Source organism: Xylaria bambusicola (genome assembly GCF_022495145.1).
Source record: "Xylaria bambusicola strain CBS 139988 unplaced genomic scaffold F5B22scaffold_4, whole genome shotgun sequence".
NCBI classification, from domain to species: domain Eukaryota; kingdom Fungi; phylum Ascomycota; class Sordariomycetes; order Xylariales; family Xylariaceae; genus Xylaria; species Xylaria bambusicola.
In genome coordinates this window covers 1,165,224-1,190,438 of record NW_025953557.1, presented here as the reverse complement: position 1 = coordinate 1,190,438, position 25,215 = coordinate 1,165,224, and the positions used below count along the sequence as shown (strand labels likewise).

General features: G+C 48.9%; 8 protein-coding genes across 8 annotated transcripts; 6 read left to right on the top strand and 2 right to left on the bottom strand.

Annotated features, from left to right (window-relative positions):
* Window positions 1–129: 129 nt before the first annotated feature.
* F5B22DRAFT_590852 (kinase-like domain-containing protein) lies at window positions 130–3,390 on the top strand. Its single transcript, XM_047973825.1, has 4 exons — window positions 130–576; window positions 659–726; window positions 802–969; window positions 1,032–3,390. Exons 1-4 carry the CDS (start codon window positions 525–527, stop codon window positions 2,646–2,648), a joined length of 1,905 nt encoding a protein of 634 aa, XP_047835001.1. The 5' UTR covers window positions 130–524; the 3' UTR covers window positions 2,649–3,390.
* A 108-nt stretch (window positions 3,391–3,498) lies between these two features.
* Window positions 3,499–4,936, bottom strand: F5B22DRAFT_658445 (SGNH hydrolase-type esterase domain-containing protein; the record flags this gene model as incomplete). The annotated part of the gene is made up of 3 exons (XM_047980121.1): window positions 3,499–4,117; window positions 4,271–4,822; window positions 4,873–4,936. 3 exons carry the CDS (start codon window positions 4,934–4,936, stop codon window positions 3,750–3,752), a joined length of 984 nt encoding a protein of 327 aa, XP_047835000.1. The 3' UTR covers window positions 3,499–3,749.
* A 1,993-nt stretch (window positions 4,937–6,929) lies between these two features.
* F5B22DRAFT_590847 (uncharacterized protein) lies at window positions 6,930–7,570 on the top strand. The gene has a single exon (XM_047973824.1). The coding sequence runs from the start codon at window positions 6,999–7,001 to the stop codon at window positions 7,269–7,271; it is 273 nt and encodes a 90-aa protein (XP_047834999.1). The 5' UTR covers window positions 6,930–6,998; the 3' UTR covers window positions 7,272–7,570.
* Window positions 7,571–8,836: 1,266 nt separating this feature from the next.
* Window positions 8,837–11,001, top strand: F5B22DRAFT_353307 (anaphase-promoting complex subunit cut9). Its single transcript, XM_047970984.1, has 2 exons — window positions 8,837–9,175; window positions 9,274–11,001. Exons 1-2 carry the CDS (start codon window positions 9,079–9,081, stop codon window positions 10,863–10,865), a joined length of 1,689 nt encoding a protein of 562 aa, XP_047834998.1. The 5' UTR covers window positions 8,837–9,078; the 3' UTR covers window positions 10,866–11,001.
* A 1,121-nt stretch (window positions 11,002–12,122) lies between these two features.
* On the top strand, window positions 12,123–14,601 carry F5B22DRAFT_353350 (uncharacterized protein). Its single transcript, XM_047970985.1, has 6 exons — window positions 12,123–12,414; window positions 12,481–12,698; window positions 12,877–12,917; window positions 13,290–13,472; window positions 13,537–14,303; window positions 14,391–14,601. Exons 1-5 carry the CDS (start codon window positions 12,284–12,286, stop codon window positions 14,104–14,106), a joined length of 1,143 nt encoding a protein of 380 aa, XP_047834997.1. The 5' UTR covers window positions 12,123–12,283; the 3' UTR covers window positions 14,107–14,303; window positions 14,391–14,601.
* A 308-nt stretch (window positions 14,602–14,909) lies between these two features.
* F5B22DRAFT_590842 (uncharacterized protein) lies at window positions 14,910–18,707 on the top strand. The gene is made up of 4 exons (XM_047973823.1): window positions 14,910–15,778; window positions 15,834–16,751; window positions 16,815–17,134; window positions 17,276–18,707. Exons 1-4 carry the CDS (start codon window positions 15,267–15,269, stop codon window positions 18,448–18,450), a joined length of 2,925 nt encoding a protein of 974 aa, XP_047834996.1. The 5' UTR covers window positions 14,910–15,266; the 3' UTR covers window positions 18,451–18,707.
* Window positions 18,708–20,094: 1,387 nt separating this feature from the next.
* Window positions 20,095–21,042, top strand: F5B22DRAFT_658443 (uncharacterized protein; the record flags this gene model as incomplete). The annotated part of the gene is made up of 2 exons (XM_047980120.1): window positions 20,095–20,600; window positions 20,890–21,042. Exons 1-2 carry the CDS (start codon window positions 20,364–20,366, stop codon window positions 21,040–21,042), a joined length of 390 nt encoding a protein of 129 aa, XP_047834995.1. The 5' UTR covers window positions 20,095–20,363.
* Window positions 21,043–21,622: 580 nt separating this feature from the next.
* On the bottom strand, window positions 21,623–24,629 carry F5B22DRAFT_590839 (heat shock protein 90). The gene is made up of 3 exons (XM_047973822.1): window positions 24,477–24,629; window positions 23,810–24,100; window positions 21,623–23,746 (listed from the first exon to the last, which is right to left on the bottom strand). The coding sequence occupies exons 2-3, from the start codon at window positions 24,065–24,067 to the stop codon at window positions 21,902–21,904; spliced, it is 2,103 nt and encodes a 700-aa protein (XP_047834994.1). The 5' UTR covers window positions 24,068–24,100; window positions 24,477–24,629; the 3' UTR covers window positions 21,623–21,901.
* Between the last annotated feature and the right edge of the window lie 586 nt (window positions 24,630–25,215).

The following is a 25,215-nucleotide window of genomic DNA, read 5'->3' as shown; positions in this document are numbered from 1 at the left end:
AGTAGGTGGCGTATAGCGATATTATTGGCCTGGAAGCGTTGTTGACCACTCAACTGGGAGGCTTAGAAGGGGCGCTACGCCCAGACAGGCATATTGTTGTTGGTCCTAACTTGAGCCAATCCCCGGCGCCTCGTCGTCCGTCTTCACTCTGCATCTGCCCTGGCAACCACGCAGTCTCCTGTTCAGCAAGATAGACAGACCAGACTCTATACAGACTTTCGAGCTTCTTTTCCCGTTACCTGCCCGTCACTATCTGCCAATTGACTTGCTGTAGTCACCTGCGCATCCCTAGAATCCTAGAACATCCCTACCTAGGTAGTGCCCGACTTGCTCGAAATATAACCTTTATCTCACCATACTGGAAGCATTGGGGCGCATCTTTGGGCAGTGTCTGCGTTTTGCACGTGTTAGTGTGCTGCGCTGCTGCGCGCCTGCCACATCCAAGTCGCCGTCGCCTCGTCACAGACCGCCTCCGTCTCCATTGACGGCGCATCATTGTTGTGATATCATACAAGTTCAGCAGCATGGCCGACGAAGCAATTGCTGGCCACTACCAGGTTCTCGAAGAACTCGGTCGTAAGTAAACATTAGTGCTACGCTTGTTCAAATATCTATATGCACGAGAGTGGGCTGCTTACGTATCTTTTAATCATTGTAGGTGGTAGCTTTGGTGTTGTATACAAAGGCATTGAGAAAGCAACTGGAGAGGTGGTAGCTATCAAACATGTCGGTAACCTATACACAATTCCCTACCGAGCCATGTCCTCGATGACTGTTCAAAATTGACCTGTTGACATCTAGATCGATCTCGAATCAACCGACGATGATATCCAAGACATCCAAGCCGAGATATCGGTACTGGCCACATGCGCCAGTTCCTATGTCACACAGTACAAGGCAAGTTTCCTACGTGGGAGCAAACTTTGGATTGTTATGGAGTATCTCGGCGGTGGATCGTGTCTCGACTTGGTAAAAAGGCCCCCTTGACTCCTTTCTTGCGCTATCTCTTCTGACACCAACGTCCCGTACAGCTAAAGCCCGAGCCTTGCTCTTTTGGCGAACCGCAGATTGCCATCATCTGCCGCGAACTCCTCCGCGGCCTCGAGTACCTTCATGCCGAAGGAAAGATCCACCGAGATATCAAGGCCGCCAATGTCTTGCTCTCGGAGACGGGAAAGGTCAAGCTGGCCGACTTCGGTGTAGCTGCACAGCTCACCAACATCAAGTCTCAGCGTAACACCTTTGTTGGTACCCCTTTTTGGATGGCGCCAGAAGTGATTCAACAGTCTGGCTATGACTTCAAGGCAGATATTTGGTCATTAGGTATCACAGCTCTAGAGATGGCAAATGGGGAGCCCCCTCATGCGAGCCTTCATCCTATGAAGGCCCTTTTTCATATCCCGAAGAACCCTCCCCCGAGGCTTGAAGGCAATTTCTCTAAGGAATTCAAAGACTTTATCGCGCAATGTCTTATGAAAGACCCAGAACGTAGGCCCTCGGCTAAGGAGCTCTTGCGACATCGGTTCATTAAGTCTTCTGGCAAGGTTGAAGCCTTGCAAGAGCTAATCGAGAGGAGGCGAACTTACGATGCGACAAAGACCAAGAAGAGAAACCGGCCTTACTACCAGGAAACTCTTCAAGACTTTTCGCCTAGAGACGAGGAAGATGAATGGGTCTTTGACACAGTGAGGTCGGTCGTGCCGCGGAAAGCAACGGTTAAGTCACGGAAACCATCATCCATATTCTCTACTGAAGAAGCGTTGAGACGGATGGATCTTAAGGACGCGCCTCTACAGCCAACTTCCCCTGCACCGCCAACGATGCGGAAGTCCACTGTATTGAGACAGCCGTCAGGGGCCCTGATCTCTAGTACTAGGTCCGTACGTGGTCAACCCCCTCCAGCTATACGACGTCCGCTCCAACCAGACATGTCCTTCGGTAATTCTGGCTCCTCACAACGACTGTTCCGAAGGGTGCCGTCTGACGGCTCCAACTCTGGACGTGCTTCTTCCCCTAGCCCCTTTGACGATGTCGCAGATGAGAATAAGCACCCAAATGCGGTCGAGGTAACTAGTAAGGAGGCAATCCTAGGTCGACGTTTATATTCGAAAGCGCTTGATCCTGCCCTCGCAGAACTTCACGCACAGACATCTAGCATGGCTAAGAGAGAAGCCCTCGCAAAACTGTCCGATGCCTTTGCCGCACTCGATGCCGTGGACCCAGAGGGGGCATACCACCTTTTCCGCAACCTTAACGCAACCATGGCGCAAGATAGCAAACTGTCAAACGCATTCTTGAATCCTTTAGATTCTACAATGGGTCCCCTGGACTCGGAGAAGCCACCTGGAACGGTGATCATTAAGAGTGCACCAGCCAACCCGCCTCCGAGCCCACCGAAACTTGTTCTCGCTGCAAACAATCCGCACTTAAAGAGTCATAGGCGGCGCCAGAGCGCCGCGCTACTACCTACCGGTACAGGTAGTCCTGAAAAGGCTACCAAGCAAGAACGTGATGCTGAGAAAGTAGCGTTGCAAGCCAAGTACCCTGGTCGCGTGGCCCAACCCGGTATGGAGCATTGCAAACAGCTTTCCGACGTACTTTACAGCCGGTGGATCGATGGCCTACGTCTGCGTTGGCCTGGGACATGAGTGATAAAAAATTGTGTGATTTAATTCTATACCCAGTGTCATACTACTCTCCAATGAACGGCGAATCGTACAGCGAATAGTCATGGAAGGCTTGGATTCTTCCACTGAAAGTCGAAACTTACCTTGTACCACTTATAAACGCTGTACTGGGGGAGCTGTGGAGCAATGCTTTCTAGCACAGGTGTACCAACTTAGGTGTTTTGTCACGCTTGTGTCTCTAAACAAGCGAATCGGGTATTTTGGTCACTGTCGGGTGTTTTTCGATCTCGGAACAGGGTGGAGTTCTTGTTAGGGTCGTTTAGGAGTTTTGTGCTTTTTCCGCTGTTCATATATGTGCATTATCCGGTGTTATAATGATTTCCACGTTCTCTCTTTTGCATCTACCTCATGTAAGGGGACTCAGCAGTTCCTGGCAAATAGGTAGTGAAGGAGAAAGAAGCTTTCCGCTTTTACTCCCTTACTGATTGGATTTTTGAGGAGGATGGATGCGACTGTATAGATAAATAATTAGGTAGATGCTTATAAGGCTGATCTCTCCCGGAGAGTTGATGAGACAAGTTCTGTGAGTTGGACTTCCGTAAATAGACTGCAATCCCTGACATCCATGTGTCTCTGCATGATTCAGTAGTGGCAATTAACGAAGTTTGGATAACAGATGTTTAATTTCTGATGCCATTCATCATATAGCACTACGTTTATGACATCCCGTTAGTATTCGTAAGACTGATTCAGGGAGTGCAAGGGCAGGCTGGTTACCTATGACGAAGCCATGTTCTACAACGCCACATCACGATCCAGGGTTGTACCGCCTTAGCGTAATATCACGTGTGTTCTCAGCACTTTGAAATCGTGATCCTCAAAAAATGATCGCTGTTAACCAGCGCAATCTATATGAGACTTGCGTACATCTATGCTTCTATGCTTCTATGAATCTTTATAGAGATGAGGGTGTGAACTAGGAAATGCAGCATGGAAACCCATATCCATGCATTCTCGAAGCACACCAGAGACGCCTATCTATGCTCGCGATTCCGCACCTGAAGCCACCATCTAATAGTGTATCATGAAAGTCGTTAACGAGATGTCAGAAAGTTCAACACGTCATGTAGTGTCCACGTATCTCCTCCTCCTCGAACCCTTGGTGATAGGGTGTTCGGCCTCGGCCTTGGCTTTCAGCTCGTCTTCCACCTCTCGTCCATCGTCGCCATTGTCAGGTATGCTATTGTTAAAGGGTGGTTGCAGAAATCCCTTCTCTTCAATTTCTCGGATCTTCTCCAGGAAGATGTCACCCATCATGGAATACCCTTCGTCAGTTGGGTGAATTCTATCAGGGCCAATATCCTCCGGTTTCGGACGATCTGGTAGTCCCTGGTCATAGTGCATTTCCGCCAGCGCGACCGTCTTGTTCTCGCGTATCATGTCATCAGCAACTTGGCGGATTTGTGTATTAGCACTGAGGATGCACGGCTCTATGGTTCGCCAGAGTTAGCAATCACACTTTTAGGAGCATGGACGGACGGGGGAGCTTTGTATAGCCCCGAGACATGTAGGCTCTCTGGAAAGAGACATTCGCCTCCACAAGTTGTTATAATAGGAAGAAAACAACTCTAGGTAATGCGTACCGTAGTCCGGATCTGGCGTTGTAACCAACGTCGATAGAATTACCGTTGCTTCAGGGTCCGCATCTATCATAGCGTCCGCTAGGATTCTCATCCGTGAGCCAATATTCTCAGTATCATCTTCTTGAAAACAGTCGCTAGTGCCAACTTGCACGAGGATCAGGTTGGGTCGCAATGCCGGAACTGATTGTCTCGCATTCTTAGTGATCGTTCGTATCCGGTACGCGCCATATCCCTCGACATCATTATCCTCCCAATCGCCAAAACGGTTGAAGCCGACGTAGTTCACAGTCTTTCCTGAGGATGTAAGAGCGTCCCTGATCTGTTTTCTATAGCCGCGGCCACCCCTCGATCCCTCTCCGCGGGTTATCGAAGCACCTATACACATCAGGCGCAGAGATGATACCTCTGGGACCTCCGGGACCTCTGGAATCTCCGGGACTTCTGGAACGGGGGGCTCATCGTCATCAGCCCGATCGTTGTCTTCTGACGCATGGCGCTGATTTTGATGTGTATAATCCACGATAGTATACGTGAGAACACCTACCCAGCCAGCTATTAGCCATTGAAAGATGCGGTCCATTAAAGACAGTGAGTGGACCTACCAATCAAGGCTAATATCAGCACGCCTATCGTCAATATCTTCTTATAGTAGCCGGAGAATCCCATGATGGCGGCCCGTCATTGTTGAAGATGCCAACGAATATACTACTTGCCTTAGATTCCCAAGGCAATGTAACTGGGTTAATAACTCTTTATCTACCCAATGAAATTGGTACCTGCCTCCCGACCCTCCTAGTTGCCTTGGCTAGCAAGTTAAAGGTTAAAGATAGCACTGCCCTCCTTCTGCGTGCGTACGTGTTGGTTAGTGTGCAGATCAGTCTGACTAGACCGGCAATCGGCATCATATCTTTCGCGCTTGCGCCCCCAAGAAACAGTACATCAGATACATAGTAACCGTGCCACGCACCAGCCTTGTAATATGGTACGATTGGGTTGGGCGGCCCAGCAGGAAGGTAGACGAAGGGAAAAAATCCCCCGATGACCTGTAAGACAGTTGTCTGGGCCTACGTCACTCCGTTTCGACGCAGTCTTTAAGAGGGGCCAGAAACCCCTTTCGTCTGCAAATTCTACATGACGCGTACAGGCAAACACAGGTACAGGGTCGGTGGAAAGAGTGTTGCATTTGATGGCTCAGAGGATGGGCGGAAGCAAGCTCAAACATAGCACCTGTCATCGCAGCTACCTTGAACCATGCGATGCTGCTATCCCATTCACTGGGCGTCGTGTATTATGTAGCCACTTTGTCGGTCACAACTGACGGTGCGCTGTACCGCGTGGCCTAGCGTGCGGCGATGTTTATCAGAGTGACTACCTAGGTGGGTAGTTTTGAAAGATAGTCGCATGGCTATTCCTGCTAGATACTACTGCCAAGGGGCGATGTGGTGAAGGAAGCGTCTCGGCCGTCTCCGCTCCAGTTGCCCTACGTGGAGAACACCCATAGATGCTATGTGATAGGCAGGAATATGGGGAGACGTGACCGGCGTCTGTATTAGTACAACGGAAATCAAACTTACTGTAGCAAGTTCATAAGTTTTCTTTGCAGTGCAAGCGGTGTTTTCAAATGTCTCGCAGCCCGAATCAAAGCATAGAATGCTAGGTGTAATGAGGAAAGATTCATTAGACCATCCGTCACAAAAAATACACATCACACAAGATGACGAACTGAATATCTAATGCATTCATTATCAACCTAAGCACTCAAGAACCTACGCCGATTTATCTGTGCGCGCAACCACGTCTTGCGTATGGACACCCGTAGTCACCAGACGACCTTTGAAGCACCTCCAAAGTTCACGGCGTTTGCTGACGCCTCAGCACTCTTGGAGCACATATACAAATAGTAGCTATTTATCTACGTATTTAGGCCACTATATAGCCCTTGATAGGTGTATCTCCTTGAGCCAGCTCCGGAGGTGCGAAATCCTCAAAACTATACCTACTGGGAGGGATTCTGGTGACGTAGCCTTACCTTTACTACCAACATTGTACCTGAGTTAGTACCTACATCAAACCTGAAGGCACGATATGAAGCAATATGGCGTCAGTTCCTTTGAGAAAACGGTTTCCTTACCAGTGTATCAGGAAGGATAGATGCCTGTCACTACCAATACACCCATCAAGAAAGATCGAGTGCCGCCGTAGTGAGATGGGACTCTTGGCTGAGACCGTCGTAAGGAATCGAGAAGTTAGTACTAGGTGTGACTGCTCTATAAATGTATTAAACGCCTGGTGAAGTCCTGTTTAAGTGATGATATATATATATGTGTGTTTAAGTGATCGCAATGGCCGTACGAACAGAGTTATGCAACCATCTTCTAGTTTCAAGTTTACGGTCCTGCTTATGAGGCTAGTTTTCATAAATCTTTTTCCCACCTCGGCCTTTCTTTTGAATACAATGTTATTTTGTCAACATAACATACTTTTCCTCATTTCTAACTGCACTGAAGGCTTAGTATCCTATCCCCCTCGCGCGACGTCTATCAACATGGATGCATCTGGATCTAGTGCTCCTTAGGCGGTGACAATCGTTAACGTACTGCCACTTGATATATTATTCACGATTCTCAAGTACACTATAGCACGCGAAACGCAATTCCTTATTGACGATCACTCATGCTATACGAGAGTCACAAGACAGGCTGCCTTGGTGTTCGACAATGGCCGCGCGATGGCACTATGGGTCGACGTCAAGACAAAAGTGGTGTACGCTTCGCAGAGACCCCATGTTGATGACTGGGTCCTCATCAGCTCGATAAACAAACTCTTCCGCGAGCTGGGCAGACAAGCATTTTTCCAAGGGAATCATTCTTTATGGACTCTAAGCCCCCCTAGAGATCTGAGCTGGCAGGGTACATTTTCTCAAAGACAACATCCTTCACTCAATAGCGCTAGAAAATATAAAGGACGTGACCTTCACCTTCGAAAGAGACCACGTCACTAGTCCTGTTATCTTCCTGGACCTACCAAAACGAATCGAGCCATTCCAAACCCTAAGAAGCTGTACTTGTCTGATGGGACCGGGGGACTCGCAAGTACCAGGGCTGACTGCAGTGCCAGACAGTTGGACGAAGCGACTTGTGGACTTCGGAGTGCCCCCGGACTTGAAGTTACGATTGATGGTCACGAACGAGGGAACAGCGCTGCTTGGGCTTATTGGTGTTTATTTGGAGGTAAAAGCACGGATACTCAAGAGAGAAGAGGAGATGAAGAAGGAACAGGAGGAATATAATGACGTTGATGATATGGCACCAGTTGAATAAGTGAACTGGGCATTGGCGTTAACACTAATGGGGCGAGTTCACGCTAATTGTATTCTTTTTAAGAAGGTATCTACCTACCTAGGTATAATAGCAAGACTTGGTCCAACATGTGCACTCCGCTGGAAGTTGGTTGTGCCATAGGTATATAGGTACCCTTATATTTCCCCAGTATCCTCATCACTTCAATGCCCTTAAGGCGCTTTCAACTAAATAGATGCACGTGGCAGGACCTCCAATCCACTTCTTCTGTCCGCTGCTAGAAGAGTTCTACTGTAATTCATATAGCAGCCATCCTGCATCATTGATACCTAGGTAGGCTTAGGTAGTTACCTAGATCTAGTATTATAGTACAACCTACATACCTACCATTCAGCTCACTTTTCTTCCTACATTCTACTTGGCTACCGTATGTATGGATGTGTTTAATAAGTGAGGTAAGCCTACATACCCAGGAACTTACCTCTTAATCAAGTATGTACTTAAGGAGGCACATACTAGGAGGTATATGGGTAGGTACCTAAGTAGGTACCCGTTGGGACTCCACTTTCGTCGCCAATCTTCTGACTTCCAGTAGAAGCGTTGGGGTCTTTAACTCGATTATGACCAGTCAACTCGATTAAAGCGGGGGCTACTTCCAAATAGGTGTAGTTCTCACCTAAATAGAAGTAGCTCTTGATTTACACAAGTCCGTATTAACATCATACTTTTTAACTGAATGCCAAGAATATTACCACCCTTACGTAAACAACATTACGCGTATTTTGTTTGTAATTCTGCTATTGTGTAGATTGAACAGTTTTTAGGTGTTGAACTTGAAGGTGTTGAACTTGAAGGTGTTGAACTTGAAGGTGTTGAACTTGAAGGTGTTGAACTTGAAGGTGTTGAAGGTGTAGAAGTTGGTGGGGGGGTAGGTGGGCTAGAAGGTGGTTGCCTAATTGAATTCTGAAGCTGTATTCAAGTTTTCAATCGTTATGTGAAGGTAAATTAGCTTAAGCAGAGCTACTTCTCTTTTGGTAAGGATTGTATATAAAATTAAGTACCTAAGCTTTGACCCGCTTTAATCGAGTTGACTGGTCATAATCGAGTTAAAGACCCCAACGCTTCTACTGGAAGTCAGAAGATTGGCGACGAAAGTGGAGTCCCAACGGGTAGGCATGTACGTAGGTGCCGAGGGTGCATACCGGGGGCACTAATAGGTACAGACCAAGCACCTACCAGAATACCTAGGTAGCGCTATCTACATAGTGCTATGTACCTAGATACCTACTAGGTATGTAGATACTTGAGTATATGAGCAGAGAAGGTGCACTACCGGTAGGTAATGTATCTCTTCAATAGGTACACGTAGGTACCTTACCCTTACGATCCATGTAAGGCGGAAGAGCGCGTCTGTGGCCCTGCGCCCCGCGCCCCCCGCGCAACGAACAGCTTGAGCCACTGTAAACACCCGCATCGTCCCTAAGGCCGATCCATGCCTGCACCACCATCATGGAGGGTTTCCTTCGCGAATGGAGGCAAGACGCCCTGAATAAAGTCCAGCACGAATCAGCCATCTTCATCGGCGACAAGCTGTTAGCACTCACTAGTATGTACCAAGCCTCATGGTCCCATGTGTCCGTTGCATCGCTCGACACTCCCCGTCCGTGTGCACCCAACAGACCCTATGCTAACCAAGGATTATAGACCATGACAATGATGCCTTTTGGCTAGCACAAGTGCACTTTGCCACGGGCAACTATACGAGGGCGCAGGCATTCCTATCCAAGCAGGATCTCATCGCTCGAAACCCATCGTGCCAGTACTTGGCCGCCCTCTGCTTCATCAAACAGTCTCGTTATGATGAGGCTCTGGCAGTGCTCGGGGAGCGCTCCCCAGATCTCATAGCAAACCCCGCGACTAAACGCAAAACTCAGCACACAAACGGTCGCTCTGCGGCGGGCGTAGGGCGCAGCTTCTCCAGAGCCCAGGACAGCCGAGGTGAAGCACCCGACGATGAAACGACCAACAGGCGGTTTGAGGCCGCCATGTGCTATCTCAGAGGCATCTGCTATGCCAAGCAGAACGCCTTCGATCGAGCGAAAGAGTGCTACAAGGATGCTGTTCGGATCGATGTGCAGTGTTTTGAGGCCTTTCAGCAGCTTATGAAGAACTCTCTAATGTCGCCAGATGAAGAGTGGCAATTCTTGGAATCTCTTGATTTTGATGCCATAAGGGTTTCCCGAGAGCCCGGGGAGCCAGTAGATGACTCACTGTCGCAGGAAGCTGCCCACTTCACCAGAATGCTGTACACTACACGGCTCTCAAAATACCGGAACCCTGATTCCTTTACCACCGCCTGCGAGACGTTGTCAACTCACTATAATCTCGCCTCAAATCCGGATCTCCTTCTAGCCCGAGCAGACCTCCTATACACTCAGTGTAGATACAAGGATGCTTTGGCAATAACGAGTTCTGTTTTGGAAGAGGATAAATACAACTTCAGCATATATCCTTTGCACCTTGCTTGCTTATTCGAATTGAAGATGAAGAACGTCTTATTCTTAATAGCACACGATCTTGCCGACAACCACCCAGAGGAGCCCTGCGCATGGCTTGCGGTGGGAATTTATTACTTTGCAATCGACAAGATAGCCGAAGCCCGACGCTATTTTAGTAAAGCTAGCATGATGGATGCGCACTTTGGACCAGCCTGGATCGGCTTTGCACATACCTTCGCAGCCGAAGGCGAGCATGATCAAGCCATATCAGCGTATTCGACCGCCGCCCGGCTCTTCATGGGTACGCATCTGCCTCAGGTGTTCCTGGGAATGCAGAACCATGCCTTGAACAATATGACACTTGCCGATGAGTTCCTGAAAACGGCCTATGGCCTTTGCAAGACGGATCCACTACTTCTCAATGAGATGGGAATTGTATATTATCACCAAGATCGCCCGCAAGAAGCCGCCACGTTATTTCTTAAGGCGTTAGAGGTGGCTGAAGATATCGACGCAGAGCCTCAGGCTTGGCTCTCGGCTCGGACAAATCTGGCGCACGCTTACAGACGCGCGAAGAAGTATGAAGATGCGCTAGACCAATTCGATGAAGTGCTACGACAGGGCGGCAAGGATGCCGCCATCTTTGCTGCAAAAGGGTTGATTTACATGGAGCAGGGTAGCAAGTGGGGTATGGCTGTCGAAGTACTACACCAAGCTCTAGCAATACACCCACAAGACCCAATTGCGACAGAGTTACTGAATAAGGCTTTAGAAGAGACGGCAGGGATGTTGATATAAGGACAACAACGCCTACTTTAATCCAGATTTGGTCCATACAGTGTCTAGTGTACAAATGCACAACCAAACTAGCATTCTCTTACGTGTTGAACTATATCGAGACACATGTTGAGAGCCATCGTTTGACTGCGGAGCCAGCATCAAAAGAATGACTGCGGTAACATGTAGACAGGTGGTTTACATCAGCAACCCATCAGTGAGGCAAGATCAAATCTGTGTATAGGGAGGCGTTTGCGTCAAGATCATATTCTAGGAACAAGCATGTAGGCAGCATGCGTGGTTCAGGGTTTCCATCTCAACCCGAATTCTCTGGCTATATACAGTGCTACGAAACCACCATCTACAAATATCCAAGAACATTGAAGGACATGACCGGAATGTTTCGGCGCTCAATACAGGCGTCTATAAGGGTTTCGCCTTGTCACAAGGCTATCAGACACTGGGGCCTCGAGCTACCGAATAATCTATCTAGGTACGATGATCCTAAGGCACGCAAACGCTAGCAGCATGTGTTCCTTGACATCGGATAGCTAGTTACAGTACTACGGGGTTCGGTGAAGAAGTTATGTGAATAGAGAGGTCCTCGAGTGATACCTTCAAGGCTATTTTATTACCTGATTGATATGGTTGAGTTGCAGCAGGCGTCCAGTAGGCGTCCAGTTGTAAGGATATCTTGACGAAGCTTTGGTACAACGTTCCTAGAGCACCTTCCGGCTGAGAAATCGTAGACTTATGAATGGCCACGTTTCATGCTGTCCGAATGTGATTAATTCCTTGTTTTAATCGATGTGGCTACCTTTTAATATAGGTCGTTGCAAAAAGCTGTTGGATGACTAAGATGAGTCTACAGTGCGCAGTCAGGCTAAGTTGACAATTCCCTACTTTCACGTGACCTGTATTGTCACGTTGGATGGGTCCAAGTGTTCTGAAGCCTTGGGCCTTAAAACTTTCGCCCCAGCAGTAGGTACCTAAGAGTTTTACACTGCCTACACCTAACTTTCTCACGCGCTGGCCATTTAAACCCCAACTCAGCAGACGCGATCGCATAAATAGACGCTGCGTATTGTATCCTTCACCATGTCGTGGAGAAACCAAGGCATTACCGGCTCGAACAACATCCCTCTTGGAACCCGCCGACGATTCGGTAGCGACTCAGATGGCGTTGAGACAAGGCACGAAGACAGTAAAGATGGATTTGACGGTGCCTTCAATGGCGACCGCGAACTGAAACGCGGTCGCAGTCCCGAGCCTAGTAAGCATTCACCTTTCCATGATCTTAAGGCGGGATTTCTTCGTACATTAGGCCAGTCTGTTGGTTCTAACCGCGTCATATAATAGGATCCGACGCAGATGGTCCTCGTCGCCGCAAAAAGCGTAACAGATGGGGCGATGCCTCCGAGAACAAAGCAGCTGGCCTCATGGGTCTTCCTACTGCTATCGTGGCCAATATGACCAGCGAGCAGCTTGAAGCTTACACCCTGCATCTCCGAATCGAAGAGATCAGTCAAAAGCTGAGGATCGATGATGTTGTTCCTGCTGACGGTGACAGGTAATACACCCTACCTCTGTATCGTCGACTGCAAGGTCGCTTAGCTAATTCGTCCGCGCTGTTCAGATCTCCCTCTCCTCCACCACAATACGACAACCATGGTCGTCGTGTCAATACTCGAGAATATCGTTACCGCAAGCGCCTAGAAGACGAGCGACACAAACTGATTGAGAAGGCCATGAAGACCATCCCTAACTACCACCCACCACAGGACTATCGCCGACCGACTAAGACCCAAGAAAAGGTCTATGTGCCGGTCAATGATTACCCGGAGATTAACTTCAGTGAGATTGCTAACCCTCTAACCTTTCTAACCATGTCCTCCCCCTTTCTCGTTCGGGACCTTGCCAGGAATGCCGTCTTACCTGTGTCTCGTAACGTGGAAGCGCTGGCGACATCTAACTACATACCCATAATCCGTAACGTGTGACCCGTACTAACACTTAGCTCTTCTTCCTAAAGTTGGTTTACTTATTGGCCCTCGTGGCAATACTCTAAAGAAGATGGAAACTGAATCCGGTGCCAAGATTGCAATCCGCGGAAAAGGTTCCGTGAAGGAAGGTAAAGGCCGGTCCGATGCTGCACACGCAAGCAACCAGGAGGAAGATCTTCACTGTTTGATCATGGCCGATACCGAAGAAAAGGTCAACAAAGCCAAGAAGCTGATCCACAACGTCATTGAGACTGTAAGTCGATGATCACGATTCCCTCATGTTATCCCTTGATTTAGGTTGCTAAGAAATTGTTAGGCTGCCTCTATTCCTGAAGGACAAAATGAACTCAAGCGCAACCAGCTTCGTGAGCTAGCGGCACTGAACGGTACCCTCCGTGATGATGAGAATCAAGCATGCCAGAACTGTGGGCAGATTGGTCACCGGAAGTACGATTGTCCAGAGAAGCAGAATTTTACTGCCAATATCATTTGCCGTGTCTGTGGCAATGCAGGCCACATGGCTCGAGATTGCCCTGATCGGCAGAAGGGTGCCAGCTGGCGTAACGATGGCCCTCGTGCTGCCGGTCGCATTGGTGGAGCTGACGGTGTTGATCGTGAATATGAGGTAAGCTCCCCCTTTATCGTGTACTCGAATATTGTTATAGCAGTGGCTAATTCCTTGTCATCAGCAATTGATGCAAGAGCTTGGTGGAGGCTCAAGCGGGCCGCCTGCTCGCATCGAAGCCGGGCCAGGCTCTTACAACAACAATAACGGTAACGGTGATAGCAAACCTTGGCAGCGTGGCCCGACGGGCGCGGCCGCGCCGTGGCGCACCCGCAATGACGATCGTGGACACGAAGGCGGCGGCGGTGGCAGTGGGGGTGGCCCGGCTCCTTGGCGTGATCGCGGCAATCGTGGCGGCGAGAACCAAGGAGGCGATTACTATGGTGGTCAGAATTACGGTAACGGTCCATCTGCTCCCGGAGCTGCTCCTTGGCATCAACCCAATCAAGGCAACGGCCAGTCGGGCTATAATAGCTATCCCGGCTACGCTGGGTATGGCTCTGCGGCTCCAGGAATGGGACCACCTCCGGGCCTTCCTGCAAATCCTCTGGGCGCACCGCCAGGACTTCCTGGTAACCTCAATGCCTTGATTCAGCAATATGCTGGCGGTGCTGTTCCACCTCCACCGCCATCTGACGGTGCTCCTCCGCCGCCACCTAGTGACCAGCCTCCACCGCCTCCTCCTGGTGCTTAGCGTGGTGCAGCATGGACAAACAGCATGAGCCTTCGGATACTAACTGGGACATATGATGACGGATTTATGGATGCTTTGCACACTAAGCAGCTCGCATGTTGCTCACTAACACTACGCCTACAACCATCGCATTAACGTGAGCGACATAATATTTAGGAAACGCTTGCGAGCATAGTATCACGCCGTAGTCATCCTCTGTAAGGCTTACTATACCCGACAATAAGACGAAGGGAACGACAGGACTTGAGTGTACGATTAGGCAATTAGGACTAACCTGTAGATAGCAGACTAATGGGAAAATGCATGCAGAATTACCAAAGACCATTCGCGCAACCTCTCCATATGATATAAGTCTTGGGTAGGTAGCCAGTACGCAGTAACCAGAGCTTTGAAACCGTACTTTAACACGTAGTATTTATTTCTGCCTCTCTAGGTTTACTACATAAATGAGATTAACAGACGCTCTGGTCGGTATACCGTATGATATCTTCAAGTCACCTGCCTCGCCTGCCTCCGTGAAGATAACACATTCAAGGTTGTAAGTAAGTGGGCAGGTACAATCGTAGCCTCTTCCCCCAAGTAGACCCCGCACTTGCGCCAAGAGGATCCAACCACCTACCCCAAACCTTCTGCGAGCAGGCGTCATCCTTTCCATTACGGGACTGGATATATACCTACGAAGTATGTACCTATGTGGGTAGGCGAGGTAGGTAGGTACATGAAGCCAAAGCTGAGATTTCGTCTCCTTGTTAAGCCATGTATACAAACACCCAGGCAGACGTTCTTGATTTCGTCAGCCTCGGAGAATCCAGGAGAGACATGTATACCTACGTACCTATCTGTGCCCATTGTCATTATGTAGGTAGGCTCGACATACTACCGGGTAGTGCAGTGTCTGAATGTACAAGACCATATGTATACTCAAGTACCTATATGTACCTCTACCTGCTACTTAAGTACTTACATGCATCTACCTACCGGTAGGTACTTGCCTACCATGCATTTCTTCTCCACCTGCCTCGAGGACATAGGTAGAGCTCGGCCAAAGTGCTTGGACTCTCTTTTCCACTCCATCACGCCGGTCGTAGGTCGTAGGTCTAACTTGGGTCCGCATCCTCATAGGTCGATTGGTTCTTCTGTTGTATTCGTCCTCGGTCATCATGGCTTTGTCGAACCCTTTGGCCTTCCGTCCCTTCTCTGTCTCTTTCATCACCACCGCCGCCTACCTAGCGCTTCTCATCCCACTGCTCGTCATCCACGAGACAGTTCCTACAGCTCCAGGCAATGCCACCGTGTATCACGGCTTAAACCTAACAAAAGCATGGCTGGATCTCACAGTCCTATCTCATTCCTATCACCCCTTCAACAGCCGGCAGAATGACGAAATCCATAATTGGCTTCTACTTGAGCTGGACGACATTAGGAAGAGGAACTCAGCTAACGAGTCTAACCTGGTTATACTCGAGGACGTCGTCTCCAACGTAACAACATCTGGCTCCGTATGGACCTCCGGCACCAAAAGCGCCGCCTACTTCGAGGGCAAGAACATCGTCGTATATGTCCGTGGTAGGGATGACCCTCTCGGGCGCTGGTGGGAAGACGTTTCCCCAGGCTACAGTGTAGATAAAGTGCTCGGTAAGGGTGGCGTCTTGCTGAACGCTCACTACGATTCGTGCGTTCCCAGTTCTGCTGCCTCTTGAAGGAGAAGTGATATTAATACCGCGTAGCGTCTCTACCGGGTTTGGTGCAACCGACGATGGGATGGGCTGTATCACTGTCATGGCCCTAGTGGATTATTTCTCTCGGCCTGAGAATCAACCTCAAAGAGGCATCGTCGCCCTGCTCAACAATAACGAGGAAGATTTTCTATGGGGAGCTCAAGCTTTCGGAAATAGCCCATTCATGCCGTTCTGCCATACTTTCCTGAACCTCGAAGGAGCTGGTGCCGGGGGTCGCGCGACCCTCTTTAGAACTACAGATGCCGAGGTCACCGCTGCCTATCGTGGAAGCCCGAACCCATTCGGTAGTGTTTTATCATCGGATGCCTTTGGTCTTGGGGCCATTCGGAGTAACACCGACTATATCGTATTTAACGGCGTCTACGGCATGAGAGGGCTTGATATGGCCTTCTATCGCCCTCGTGCTAGATACCACACCAACCAGGACGATGCAAAACATGCATCACGCGCAAGCTTGTGGCACATGTTGAGCAACTCTTTGCACACGATGGAAAGACTTTCGGGTAATACTGGCCAGACTTTCATAGGAAGCCGTGGCGACGGAAATCGCAACAAAGTCCCCAACGGCCGTGGGAACTCTGGCGTTTGGTTCGACCTCTTCGGCAAGACCCTGGCCCTCTTTGAGCTACGAACATTCTTCGCATGGTCACTGACGCTTCTTATCGCTACACCATTGATACTCGCTGCCATAACATACATGCTGGTGCGGCAAGGGAAATATTACTTTTTCTCGGCAACGGTGTCGCCCTATGAAGGGGCCGTTCTAGATCCTGTTATGCTCGGTGGTCGAAAAGGTATCTTCAGGTTTCCCTTCGCTCTAACAGTGGCGGGGGCTCTGGTGATAGGTTCTGCTTACCTCGTCACCAAGGTTAATCCATTAATTATATACAGCAGTGAATATGCCGTGTGAGTCGTACATTCTCTCAAGACGAGTGCAAGCCATGGAACTACAGCTAATAGCACGGACAGATGGTCCATGATGTTATCCTTATTCTACTTTGTCTTTTGGACTATCATGGCAGGTGCGAACTTCGCAAGACCAAGCGCTTTACACAGAGGATATTGTATCATCTGGCTCTTTGCTATCTCTTGGCTTATTGAAGTTGCAAATACCGTCTTCGAGGACCGCTTTAGAATCGCGGCCGGCTACACATTTGTTTTCCTCCATGCAGCTACTTTCCTCGCAGCGGTAATAACACTTTGTGAACTGTTCGCACTTCCATCAAAAATGGCATTTGCACAGCGCGTTCACGCAGCACATGATGCTACGGACCATGGCGAAGAGCATAGTATGTCATTCTCATCTTCTTGTTATGTGATCTCCCGGATATGAAAACCGTCCTTTTAAGATTGTACTGTATAAAATTCTTGCTATTCGAATCAGTCAAAATTGCACTAGTAGCGACGATCGCTAACACCTAGTTCTTTAGTGATAGAGCACGTTGAATCTATCCCCCCTGCGGACGGACCTGGTGACGATATTGAAGGGGAAAGGGCTGATAACGAGCCTGCACTGGTTCCTTCGGAAACGACGCCTCTAATAGGGGGCACTAGTACTACCTTTGGGGCAGCCTATAGGCGAGCAAGTACGTTGCTTGATAGGAAGTTTACGAGAGACAAGAATGGTCCGTATGTTAATGAGCAATTGTGGTCTACAAAACTTCCGAGCTGGGCCTGGATTATACAATTTTTGATCTCTGGGCCCTTCCTAATCATTCTATTTGCCCAAAATGGCCTCCTCGTGGCCTCCTCGGTTTCCCAAACCGGATCCGATGGAGGTAGCCTCTTATTACCTTATTTAATCACAGCGTCCTTCAGCATTTTATTACTTCTACCAATAACACCGTACATTCATCGGATTACGCATCACGTCCCCATGTTCTTGCTGGCTGTTTTCATCGCCACTTTGACCTATAACTTGGTCGCTTTCCCGTTCTCTGTGGAGAATCGGTACAAAATTTACTTCAAGCAAACTGTTAACCTTGACACCGGTCTATCACGTATCCATTATGTCGGACTACGAGATTATGTTGAGAAAGCTGTCGCGGATCTACCTTCTGCTATGGGCAAGGAACTGAACTGCAACCCGACGAACAGCTCACGTAGTGGTCTATATGAATGCACCTACGATGGTTCTGATGTCCCGCCCAACGTTGTGAGAGGTGTACCACCAGGTGTTCCACCTCAACGTGGCTATGGTAACTGGCTGACTTACAATATTACTCGCGGAAATGGGGAGCTCAAGGCTAGATTCGAGATCCATGGAACAGAAACACGATCTTGTGGGATTTCTTTTGAGAACCCAATTTCTACGTTCAAAGTCGAAGGCGGCTCTGACCCAGATGAGCGTTTCGGTGGACTTCCAGATAAGGGCCTGGAAAGCATTAAACTCTATCGGAGGGATTGGAGTACGCCATGGATCGTTGATGTAGAATGGGAGCAAGGCAACGGTATCGATGGCCATGTTGTTTGCAGTTGGGATGATGCCAACACACCTGGCACCATTCCCGCATATGATGAGGCATTGCAGTATCTTCCCACGTGGGTAGCTGCTACTAAGCTGTCTACTGGTTTGTGCGAGGGGTCCAAGGCGTTCAAAGCTTAAACATCAACTAAAGCATATTTAGTCAGCAGTTGGGATGGTGTTCTTTTCTATGTTCTTTCTCTTGGGTTGTTTGCCACGGGCGAATTGCACGGCTAGAGGGGACAGCAGCAGCAAATGGTGCGACTGCATGTGAAGCTTTTCTAGCAGTTCAGTTATATAGCAGTGGAACGGAAATCCAATAGGGCTGGGCCAGGTTTACTTGTAATGATTAATACCTTGCATAGTTGGCGTTAATTGTATTTTTATTGACCTTCCAATGTTGAGTGTCAATGAAAGAGCCCTCATATTAATGTTGCTACTAGCAGACATAACGAAGGTAAGTACTTCAAGACTAACTCTCAGTCTTGATTTAAGCTCGAGGTTAGAGAGAGGGAAGAGATGTGATAGTAAAGTACGTGTTAATGGATCTTGCTGTAGGTAACCTACTGGTGGCCGATCATTGACTCATTTGGAAAGCCTTCCGCCGGATGTTCTGCATTTTTTATTATTTCCCTATCGAGGCCAACCGGCCATTTCATATCTAATTGTACCTACTATTACAATCCACCCATGGTGCTTCTCCAAAAGCAATCCTTTTGGTCCCCATTTTGTAACTCTGGCAATCGGCGTATGAATTTACAATCCCCTCATCTGTCTACTTGTACGGTTTAGCAGACAGGCGTTACCATGCCACGTGAGGCAGATGTGATCAACTTCCTGCAATGCTCTCCTATCCTTATGGCAATCAGGATCAGGATATAATGGGCAGTATTCCCGACATTTCTGCTGAATTGGGTACCGCGACTCAGGTGAAAAGTAGCAGATAGATGACCTGGGTTCTAACCGGGAAATTTCTTTCCCTTTGCCGAGTGAATACCCGGTTCGGTGTCGGACGCATGGAGCCGTCCATTCTCGTTCAATCTCAGTATCCTTAGACACTTACTCCAATCCATTGCTCGTTCTAATGTCGAACAAACAACATGTGGAGTAGAGGATTAGTTGGCTGGTGGCATTCCCCCCCTCCTCCTCATTTCCCAATGTACGTTGCAAGCGAGTCATGATTCCGTCATTCCCTCTAGGAATGACAGCTTAGAGCCTTCTATTCTTAAAATCTGGTTGTCTGCAATACGTGTTGCGGCATGATCAACTTGTTTTTCTCAATGGAAGTGCTACCTATCCTAGGTACTTCATCATTCTAGGCGGTGCTACGTCCGTAAGTCTGAAACTCGGGTACTTACGTGCTTAAATGATTAAAGTAGTTCACGGTTAGGTTTTCAGGGTAAATTGTTGACTAGGTTGGACATTTACAAGCTGCAGTAGTAGAGTCGGATCCTATTGCTTGCTGAGTCTCTCAATCGAATCTATCTATCTTGCCTGCTGCTCTTGAGTATCCCAATATCTTGTATCTGCCGCGTCTATACAACATCTTTTCTTAGTACCGCGCACACAAGCTGAGCTTAAGCCAGCTTATATCAACAGTGATCCCTACACCCTACAATAAAGCATATAACACTCTCATTCTAGCCCGAAGTTCCCACGGTACTATCTATAAACGGTGTGTATATCCATTCTCATACGGTCTTGGAGGTGCCATATCGAGCAGCGTATGAAGGGTGTGATAATGTAGTATTGTCTCGTACTTCTGTCGATAGCCGAGCGGGAAGAATTGAGACTATAACAGTGACCGCACGGGATGAGACATCACTACTATATATACATCGGGATATATTACGCCTTCATCCGCCTTCAATCGCCCTTCATCATATCCGTCAGGCTCTGAAACACTCCCAGACACCTTGGTTGTCCCGTTAAAACTGAAAGTTTCTTCGATTGACATCTAACGGCCCAAGAGAGTGCATCTACATCCGCTACAGAAAGCGTATATACATTTACCATCGCCAACGACATAGAAATCGCTCACAACTCGAGGAAACATGGCCTTTCTGAAAGCCTTTCTCACCTACCTGGCTTCTGCCGTAGCCGTGCTCGGCGTAGTGCTCCCTAAGCCAACGGCGGTTGTACCAGGAACAGCCTGCACGACGGGAGCGCCAACAACGACAGCCGGCTACCCAATAATGTACTACACACAGGCGACGCCGGGCGCCACTGCTTTTGTAAATGGATACCAGCCGGAGCCTAGATGGGCTCGTGAACACCTTGTTGGAAGCTACGTAAGTTTTTCATCTCTCCCATTCGCCTCACTGTTCCGTGCGACACGTCTATTGTGGTCACATATTAGGTTGCGGGTTAACAGCATCTTTTATGGATAATGGGCACCGAAAACACATGGAAAAGGAGAATGCTACAATATCGAAAAAAAAAATTTGATATGATGGGAAGTAAAGCAGGAAAACTATGAAAGTGATAACATCGAACAAAGATGTTCCTAGCCTAGGGTGAAGGGGAAAAGAACGAGGCATCCGCCGAGAAAAAGATCCCGAACTGACAATGAATAAACAGACCTTCGGCGTCCCAAAGCCCATCGAAACAGGGTTCGCCTACGCGCAGTTCAAATGCGAGTATTACTGCCAGAACCAGAGCCATGGCGGCAGTTTCTTCGTGCGCGCTGATAGCAAAGTCGGTTCATACTGCGAGTGTTACAACGACCTGTGAGTGGCTCCCTTACGTACATTGATCTGTGCTGTCTACCTACCCACCTAGAAAAAGAGAGCAGAGGAGAGCGGTAGGATAACTCGGAAGGCAAGAAGAGAGCACGGATGAAAATATAGCATCTCCAAGTCTACCGCGAGAAACTGACAAGACACCTAAAAAAAAATACACACAAGAAATAACGAAGACTAGTTCTGAAAGCTAACGATACATACCTTATGAATTCATTAGCATGGACCCAACGACCTTCGTAAACAACAACCAAACGCTGGTCGGAGCCTGGAACGCCATCTGCAAGACATGATACGGAGCAAACCCAACTTGGAGTTGCCGCCTCTCCAAGCGCTTGACATGAAGAATACATACTCCACAATGCGAGCGTAAATCTGGCTTGTATATATGTAAAAATGACTATTTGAATGCACTGATAAGGGGGCGACGATCAGGAAACAAGCTTCTAATGCTATCGGGGGGAACTATCTAGCTAATGGGATTGTTCGGGGTGGCTTAATGCAGACGTCAATTGGCAACCCAGGGTCTTGAGTAACACACTACATGTCACAGTAATAGTAAGATCAATTCATTACTAAGTTAGAACTTTCCATTCTCTACTCTACTGATTACTGCGACCTATCTATATCTGAAGAGGACCATCAATGTAGAATACATGAGTCCTGTGTCAAGCGCAACTGACCCAGGCGAAAGTGGACCAAATCGGCCGCTTGCAGATCCACGAGGGTATGAAGGATTAAAACAAAGATTTCTTGCGCCAAATCGACCAAGAGCCTATAACACCGAGGGGCCATTCCCATCCCAACGCCAAAGAACTTTTAATTCCCATTGCCATTCATTCATTATGCGTTTAGTCAACCTCCTCCATGGCGCTGTCGCCAGTCTCGGCGGCGACCGTGTCAGCAGATGGCGCCTCCTCAACAACCTCAGCCTCCTCCTCGAGGTTCAGGCCGAGAGACACAAGCTTGTGGATGCGCTCGGCGAATCCAGCAGGCTCGTCGATGGTGAAGCCAGAAACCAATAGGGAAGTCTCGAAGAGAAGCTGAACAATTGACTTGACAGTCTTGTCGTTCTCACCATCAGCTTCAACCTTCTTCTTGAGCTCCTTGATGATGGCAGACTTGGGTGAGATCTCGAAGGTCTTCTTCGAGCTCATGTAGCTGCTCATCGAGGTGTCACGGAGAGCCTGGGCCTTCATGATACGCTCCATATTTGCAGACCAGCCGAACTGGCCAGTTCGGATGGCGCAAGGTGATCCGACAAGCTTGTGAGAGACGACGACCTTCTCGACCTTGTCGCCAAGAACGTTCTTCAAGGACTTGGTCAGCTCTTCGTACTCCTTCTCCTCAGCCTCTCGAGTCTTCTTCTCCTCCTCTGTCTCCTCAAGATCGAAGTCCTTGGTGATATCAACAAGCTTCTTGTTCTCGAATTCCTTGAGCTGAGTCATAGCGTACTCGTCGATGGGGTCAACAAGGAAGAGAACCTCGAAGTTCTTCTCCTTGAGGGCATCCAAGAAAGGAGACTTCTGGACCGCCTTAAGAGATTCGCCAGTAATGTAGTAGATGTTCTTCTGGTGCTCGGCCATGCGAGTGACGTAGTCGGAGAGCGAAGTCAGCTCATCTCCGGACTTGGTTGAGTTGAATCGCAGCAGCTTAGCCAGAATCTGGCGATTCTGCGAGTCCTCGTGGATACCGAGCTTCAAGTTCTTGGAGAAGGCGCTGTAGAACTTATCGAACTGCTCCTTGTCCTCAGCAATTTCGTTGAAGAGCTCGAGGGCCTTCTTGACGATGTTCTTCTTGATGACCTTCATAATCTTGTTCTGCTGGAGGGTCTCACGGGACAGGTTAAGAGGCAGATCCTCAGAGTCGACAACACCCTTGATAAAGCTGAGCCACTCAGGGATGAGATCAGTGGCATCGTCGGTAATGAAGACACGGCGGACGTAAAGCTTAATGTTGTTCTTGGTCTTCTTGGTCTCGAAGAGGTCAAAAGGAGCGCGCTTGGGAACGAAAAGGATGGCACGGAACTCGAGTTGACCCTCAACGGAGAAGTGCTTGACAGCAAGGTGATCCTCCCAGTCGTTGGAAAGAGACTTGTAGAAAGCAGCATACTCTTCCTGGGTAATGTCTTGAGGGTTACGAGTCCAGATGGGCTTTTGCTTGTTGAGCTCTTCTTCTTCAATGGAAGTCTCCTTGACCTTCTTGGTCTTGGGCTTCTTCTCCTTCTCCTCTTCTTCGTCGTCGACCTCTTCAATCTTGGGCTTCTTGTCATCGTCAGCCTCAACCTCCTCAGCATCCTCATCAGGAACCTCTTTCTCAGTCTCCTTGGTGACGTGAAGGTAGATGGGGTAAGAAATGAACTCGGAGTGCTTCTTGATGACTTCCTTGATCTTGCTTTCGTTGAGGTATTCAGACTGCTCATCCTTGAGGTGGAGGATCATCTTAGTACCACGCTTCAGGGGCTCGCCTTCTGTGTCAGGGCGAACGCTGAAGGTACCACCGGCTGACGACTCCCAGATGTATTGTTCATCATCGTTGTGCTTAGAGATAACGACGACGCGGTCGGCAACTAGGTAGGCAGAGTAGAAACCAACACCAAACTGACCAATCATGGACACATCAGCACCTGCGGTGAGAGCTTCCATGAATTGCTTGGTACCAGAGCGGGCGATTGTTCCAAGGTTGTTGACGAGGTCCTGTGAGTCCATTGATTAGCATTGATGTTTTCCCACCGAGGGTGTCTCCTGGAAAGAACTTACAGCTTTAGTCATACCGATACCGGTATCCTTGATTGTCAAGGTCTTGTTCTCCTTGTCGGGGATGATGTCGATACGGAGGTCCTTCTCCGCATCGAGCTTGCTGGGGTCAGACAGAGCCTCATATCTGATCTTGTCCAAAGCATCAGATGCGTTGGACACCAACTCGCGCAAGAAGATTTCTTTGTTGGAGTAGACGGTGTTGATGATGAGGGAGAGTAGCTGAGAGATCTCAGCCTGGAACTCGAAAGTCTCAGACATATTGGCGGCGTGGAAGAGGAAAATGCGTGGGGTCTATGAATGGCAAGTTAGAATGCACTGATCGTTGTATGAAGCTGAGCACTAGTGGGAGGGTTGGGGGAAAAAGTGAGATGATGTTTGGTGCAAAGTCAAAGTGGGGCAAAGTGCACTGGAGGACGCCTTAATTGAAGCTGGAATCGCCAAACTAATGAGTTTGAGACTCTCAATCTCGTGATTGCACGGTACGGCACAGCTTGAAGTTCAGCAGTAGCACGCAGACACGGATGTCATTGATGTTTGTGTGGTTATGCAGAAAACTACAAGGCGGGGTGAGGCGAGGCTGACGAGGATGGCGGGGAGCTTGGAGATTGGATATTTTCGAGGTTGTGTAGATGGAAAGCTGAGAGAGAGCAGGGCCAAAGTAACTTACCGGGCAACAAGTAAGGGACGGCTATTTGGGGGTATCAAGGAATTACTCTTCAAGTGAAGAGGCCACACAGGTGAGGATTGAGTTTGGTTGACGGAGGATTGGAAAGGAAGATGGTTGAAGAAGATGAAGAGCGAGGGCATTGAAATATCAAGAAGAAGTCGAAGAGGCGGTTCCAGCAGTTGAGGTGGAGCACAGACCAATTTTGGGGGGTTTGGATTCTATCGAATTCCACGGACTGGCAGCGACGAGGTGCAGCTCGCGGGGGCTGTGATTGGACAGCGGGGAGCCCCCAGAACGTGCCAGAAGCTCCGCAGCCGCCATCGACCGCCATCGACCGCTATCGATTGCCTTCGCTGCCCCACTGGCTGGCCGAAAGCAGAACAAGACCAGGGCCCCTCTCTGCCCTCTCTGCCCTCTAAGCCGCCGCCCTGCCCCGCCAGAGTTTGCGTTGCCTCGCCTCACCTACCCCTACCGAGCCTACCTAGGTACCTACCTACCTACAGTGCACCTCACAGACTTCCCAAGATACCTACTTTCTATGTACTTACATGTACAAGGTCTTCTGCCTGGTGTCTGCCTGTATGTCTGTCTATTTAAACTAGGTAGATCTGGTCTCACCAGGAAGCCCAACCTCAAGGCATCCATCTATCCATCCTTGCTGTGAGTTACAACGGCGGCCCTGTTGCCGCCTCAACTGAGGAGGCCCTGGTTTTCTGGTCTTGAAATAATAGTACTGGGT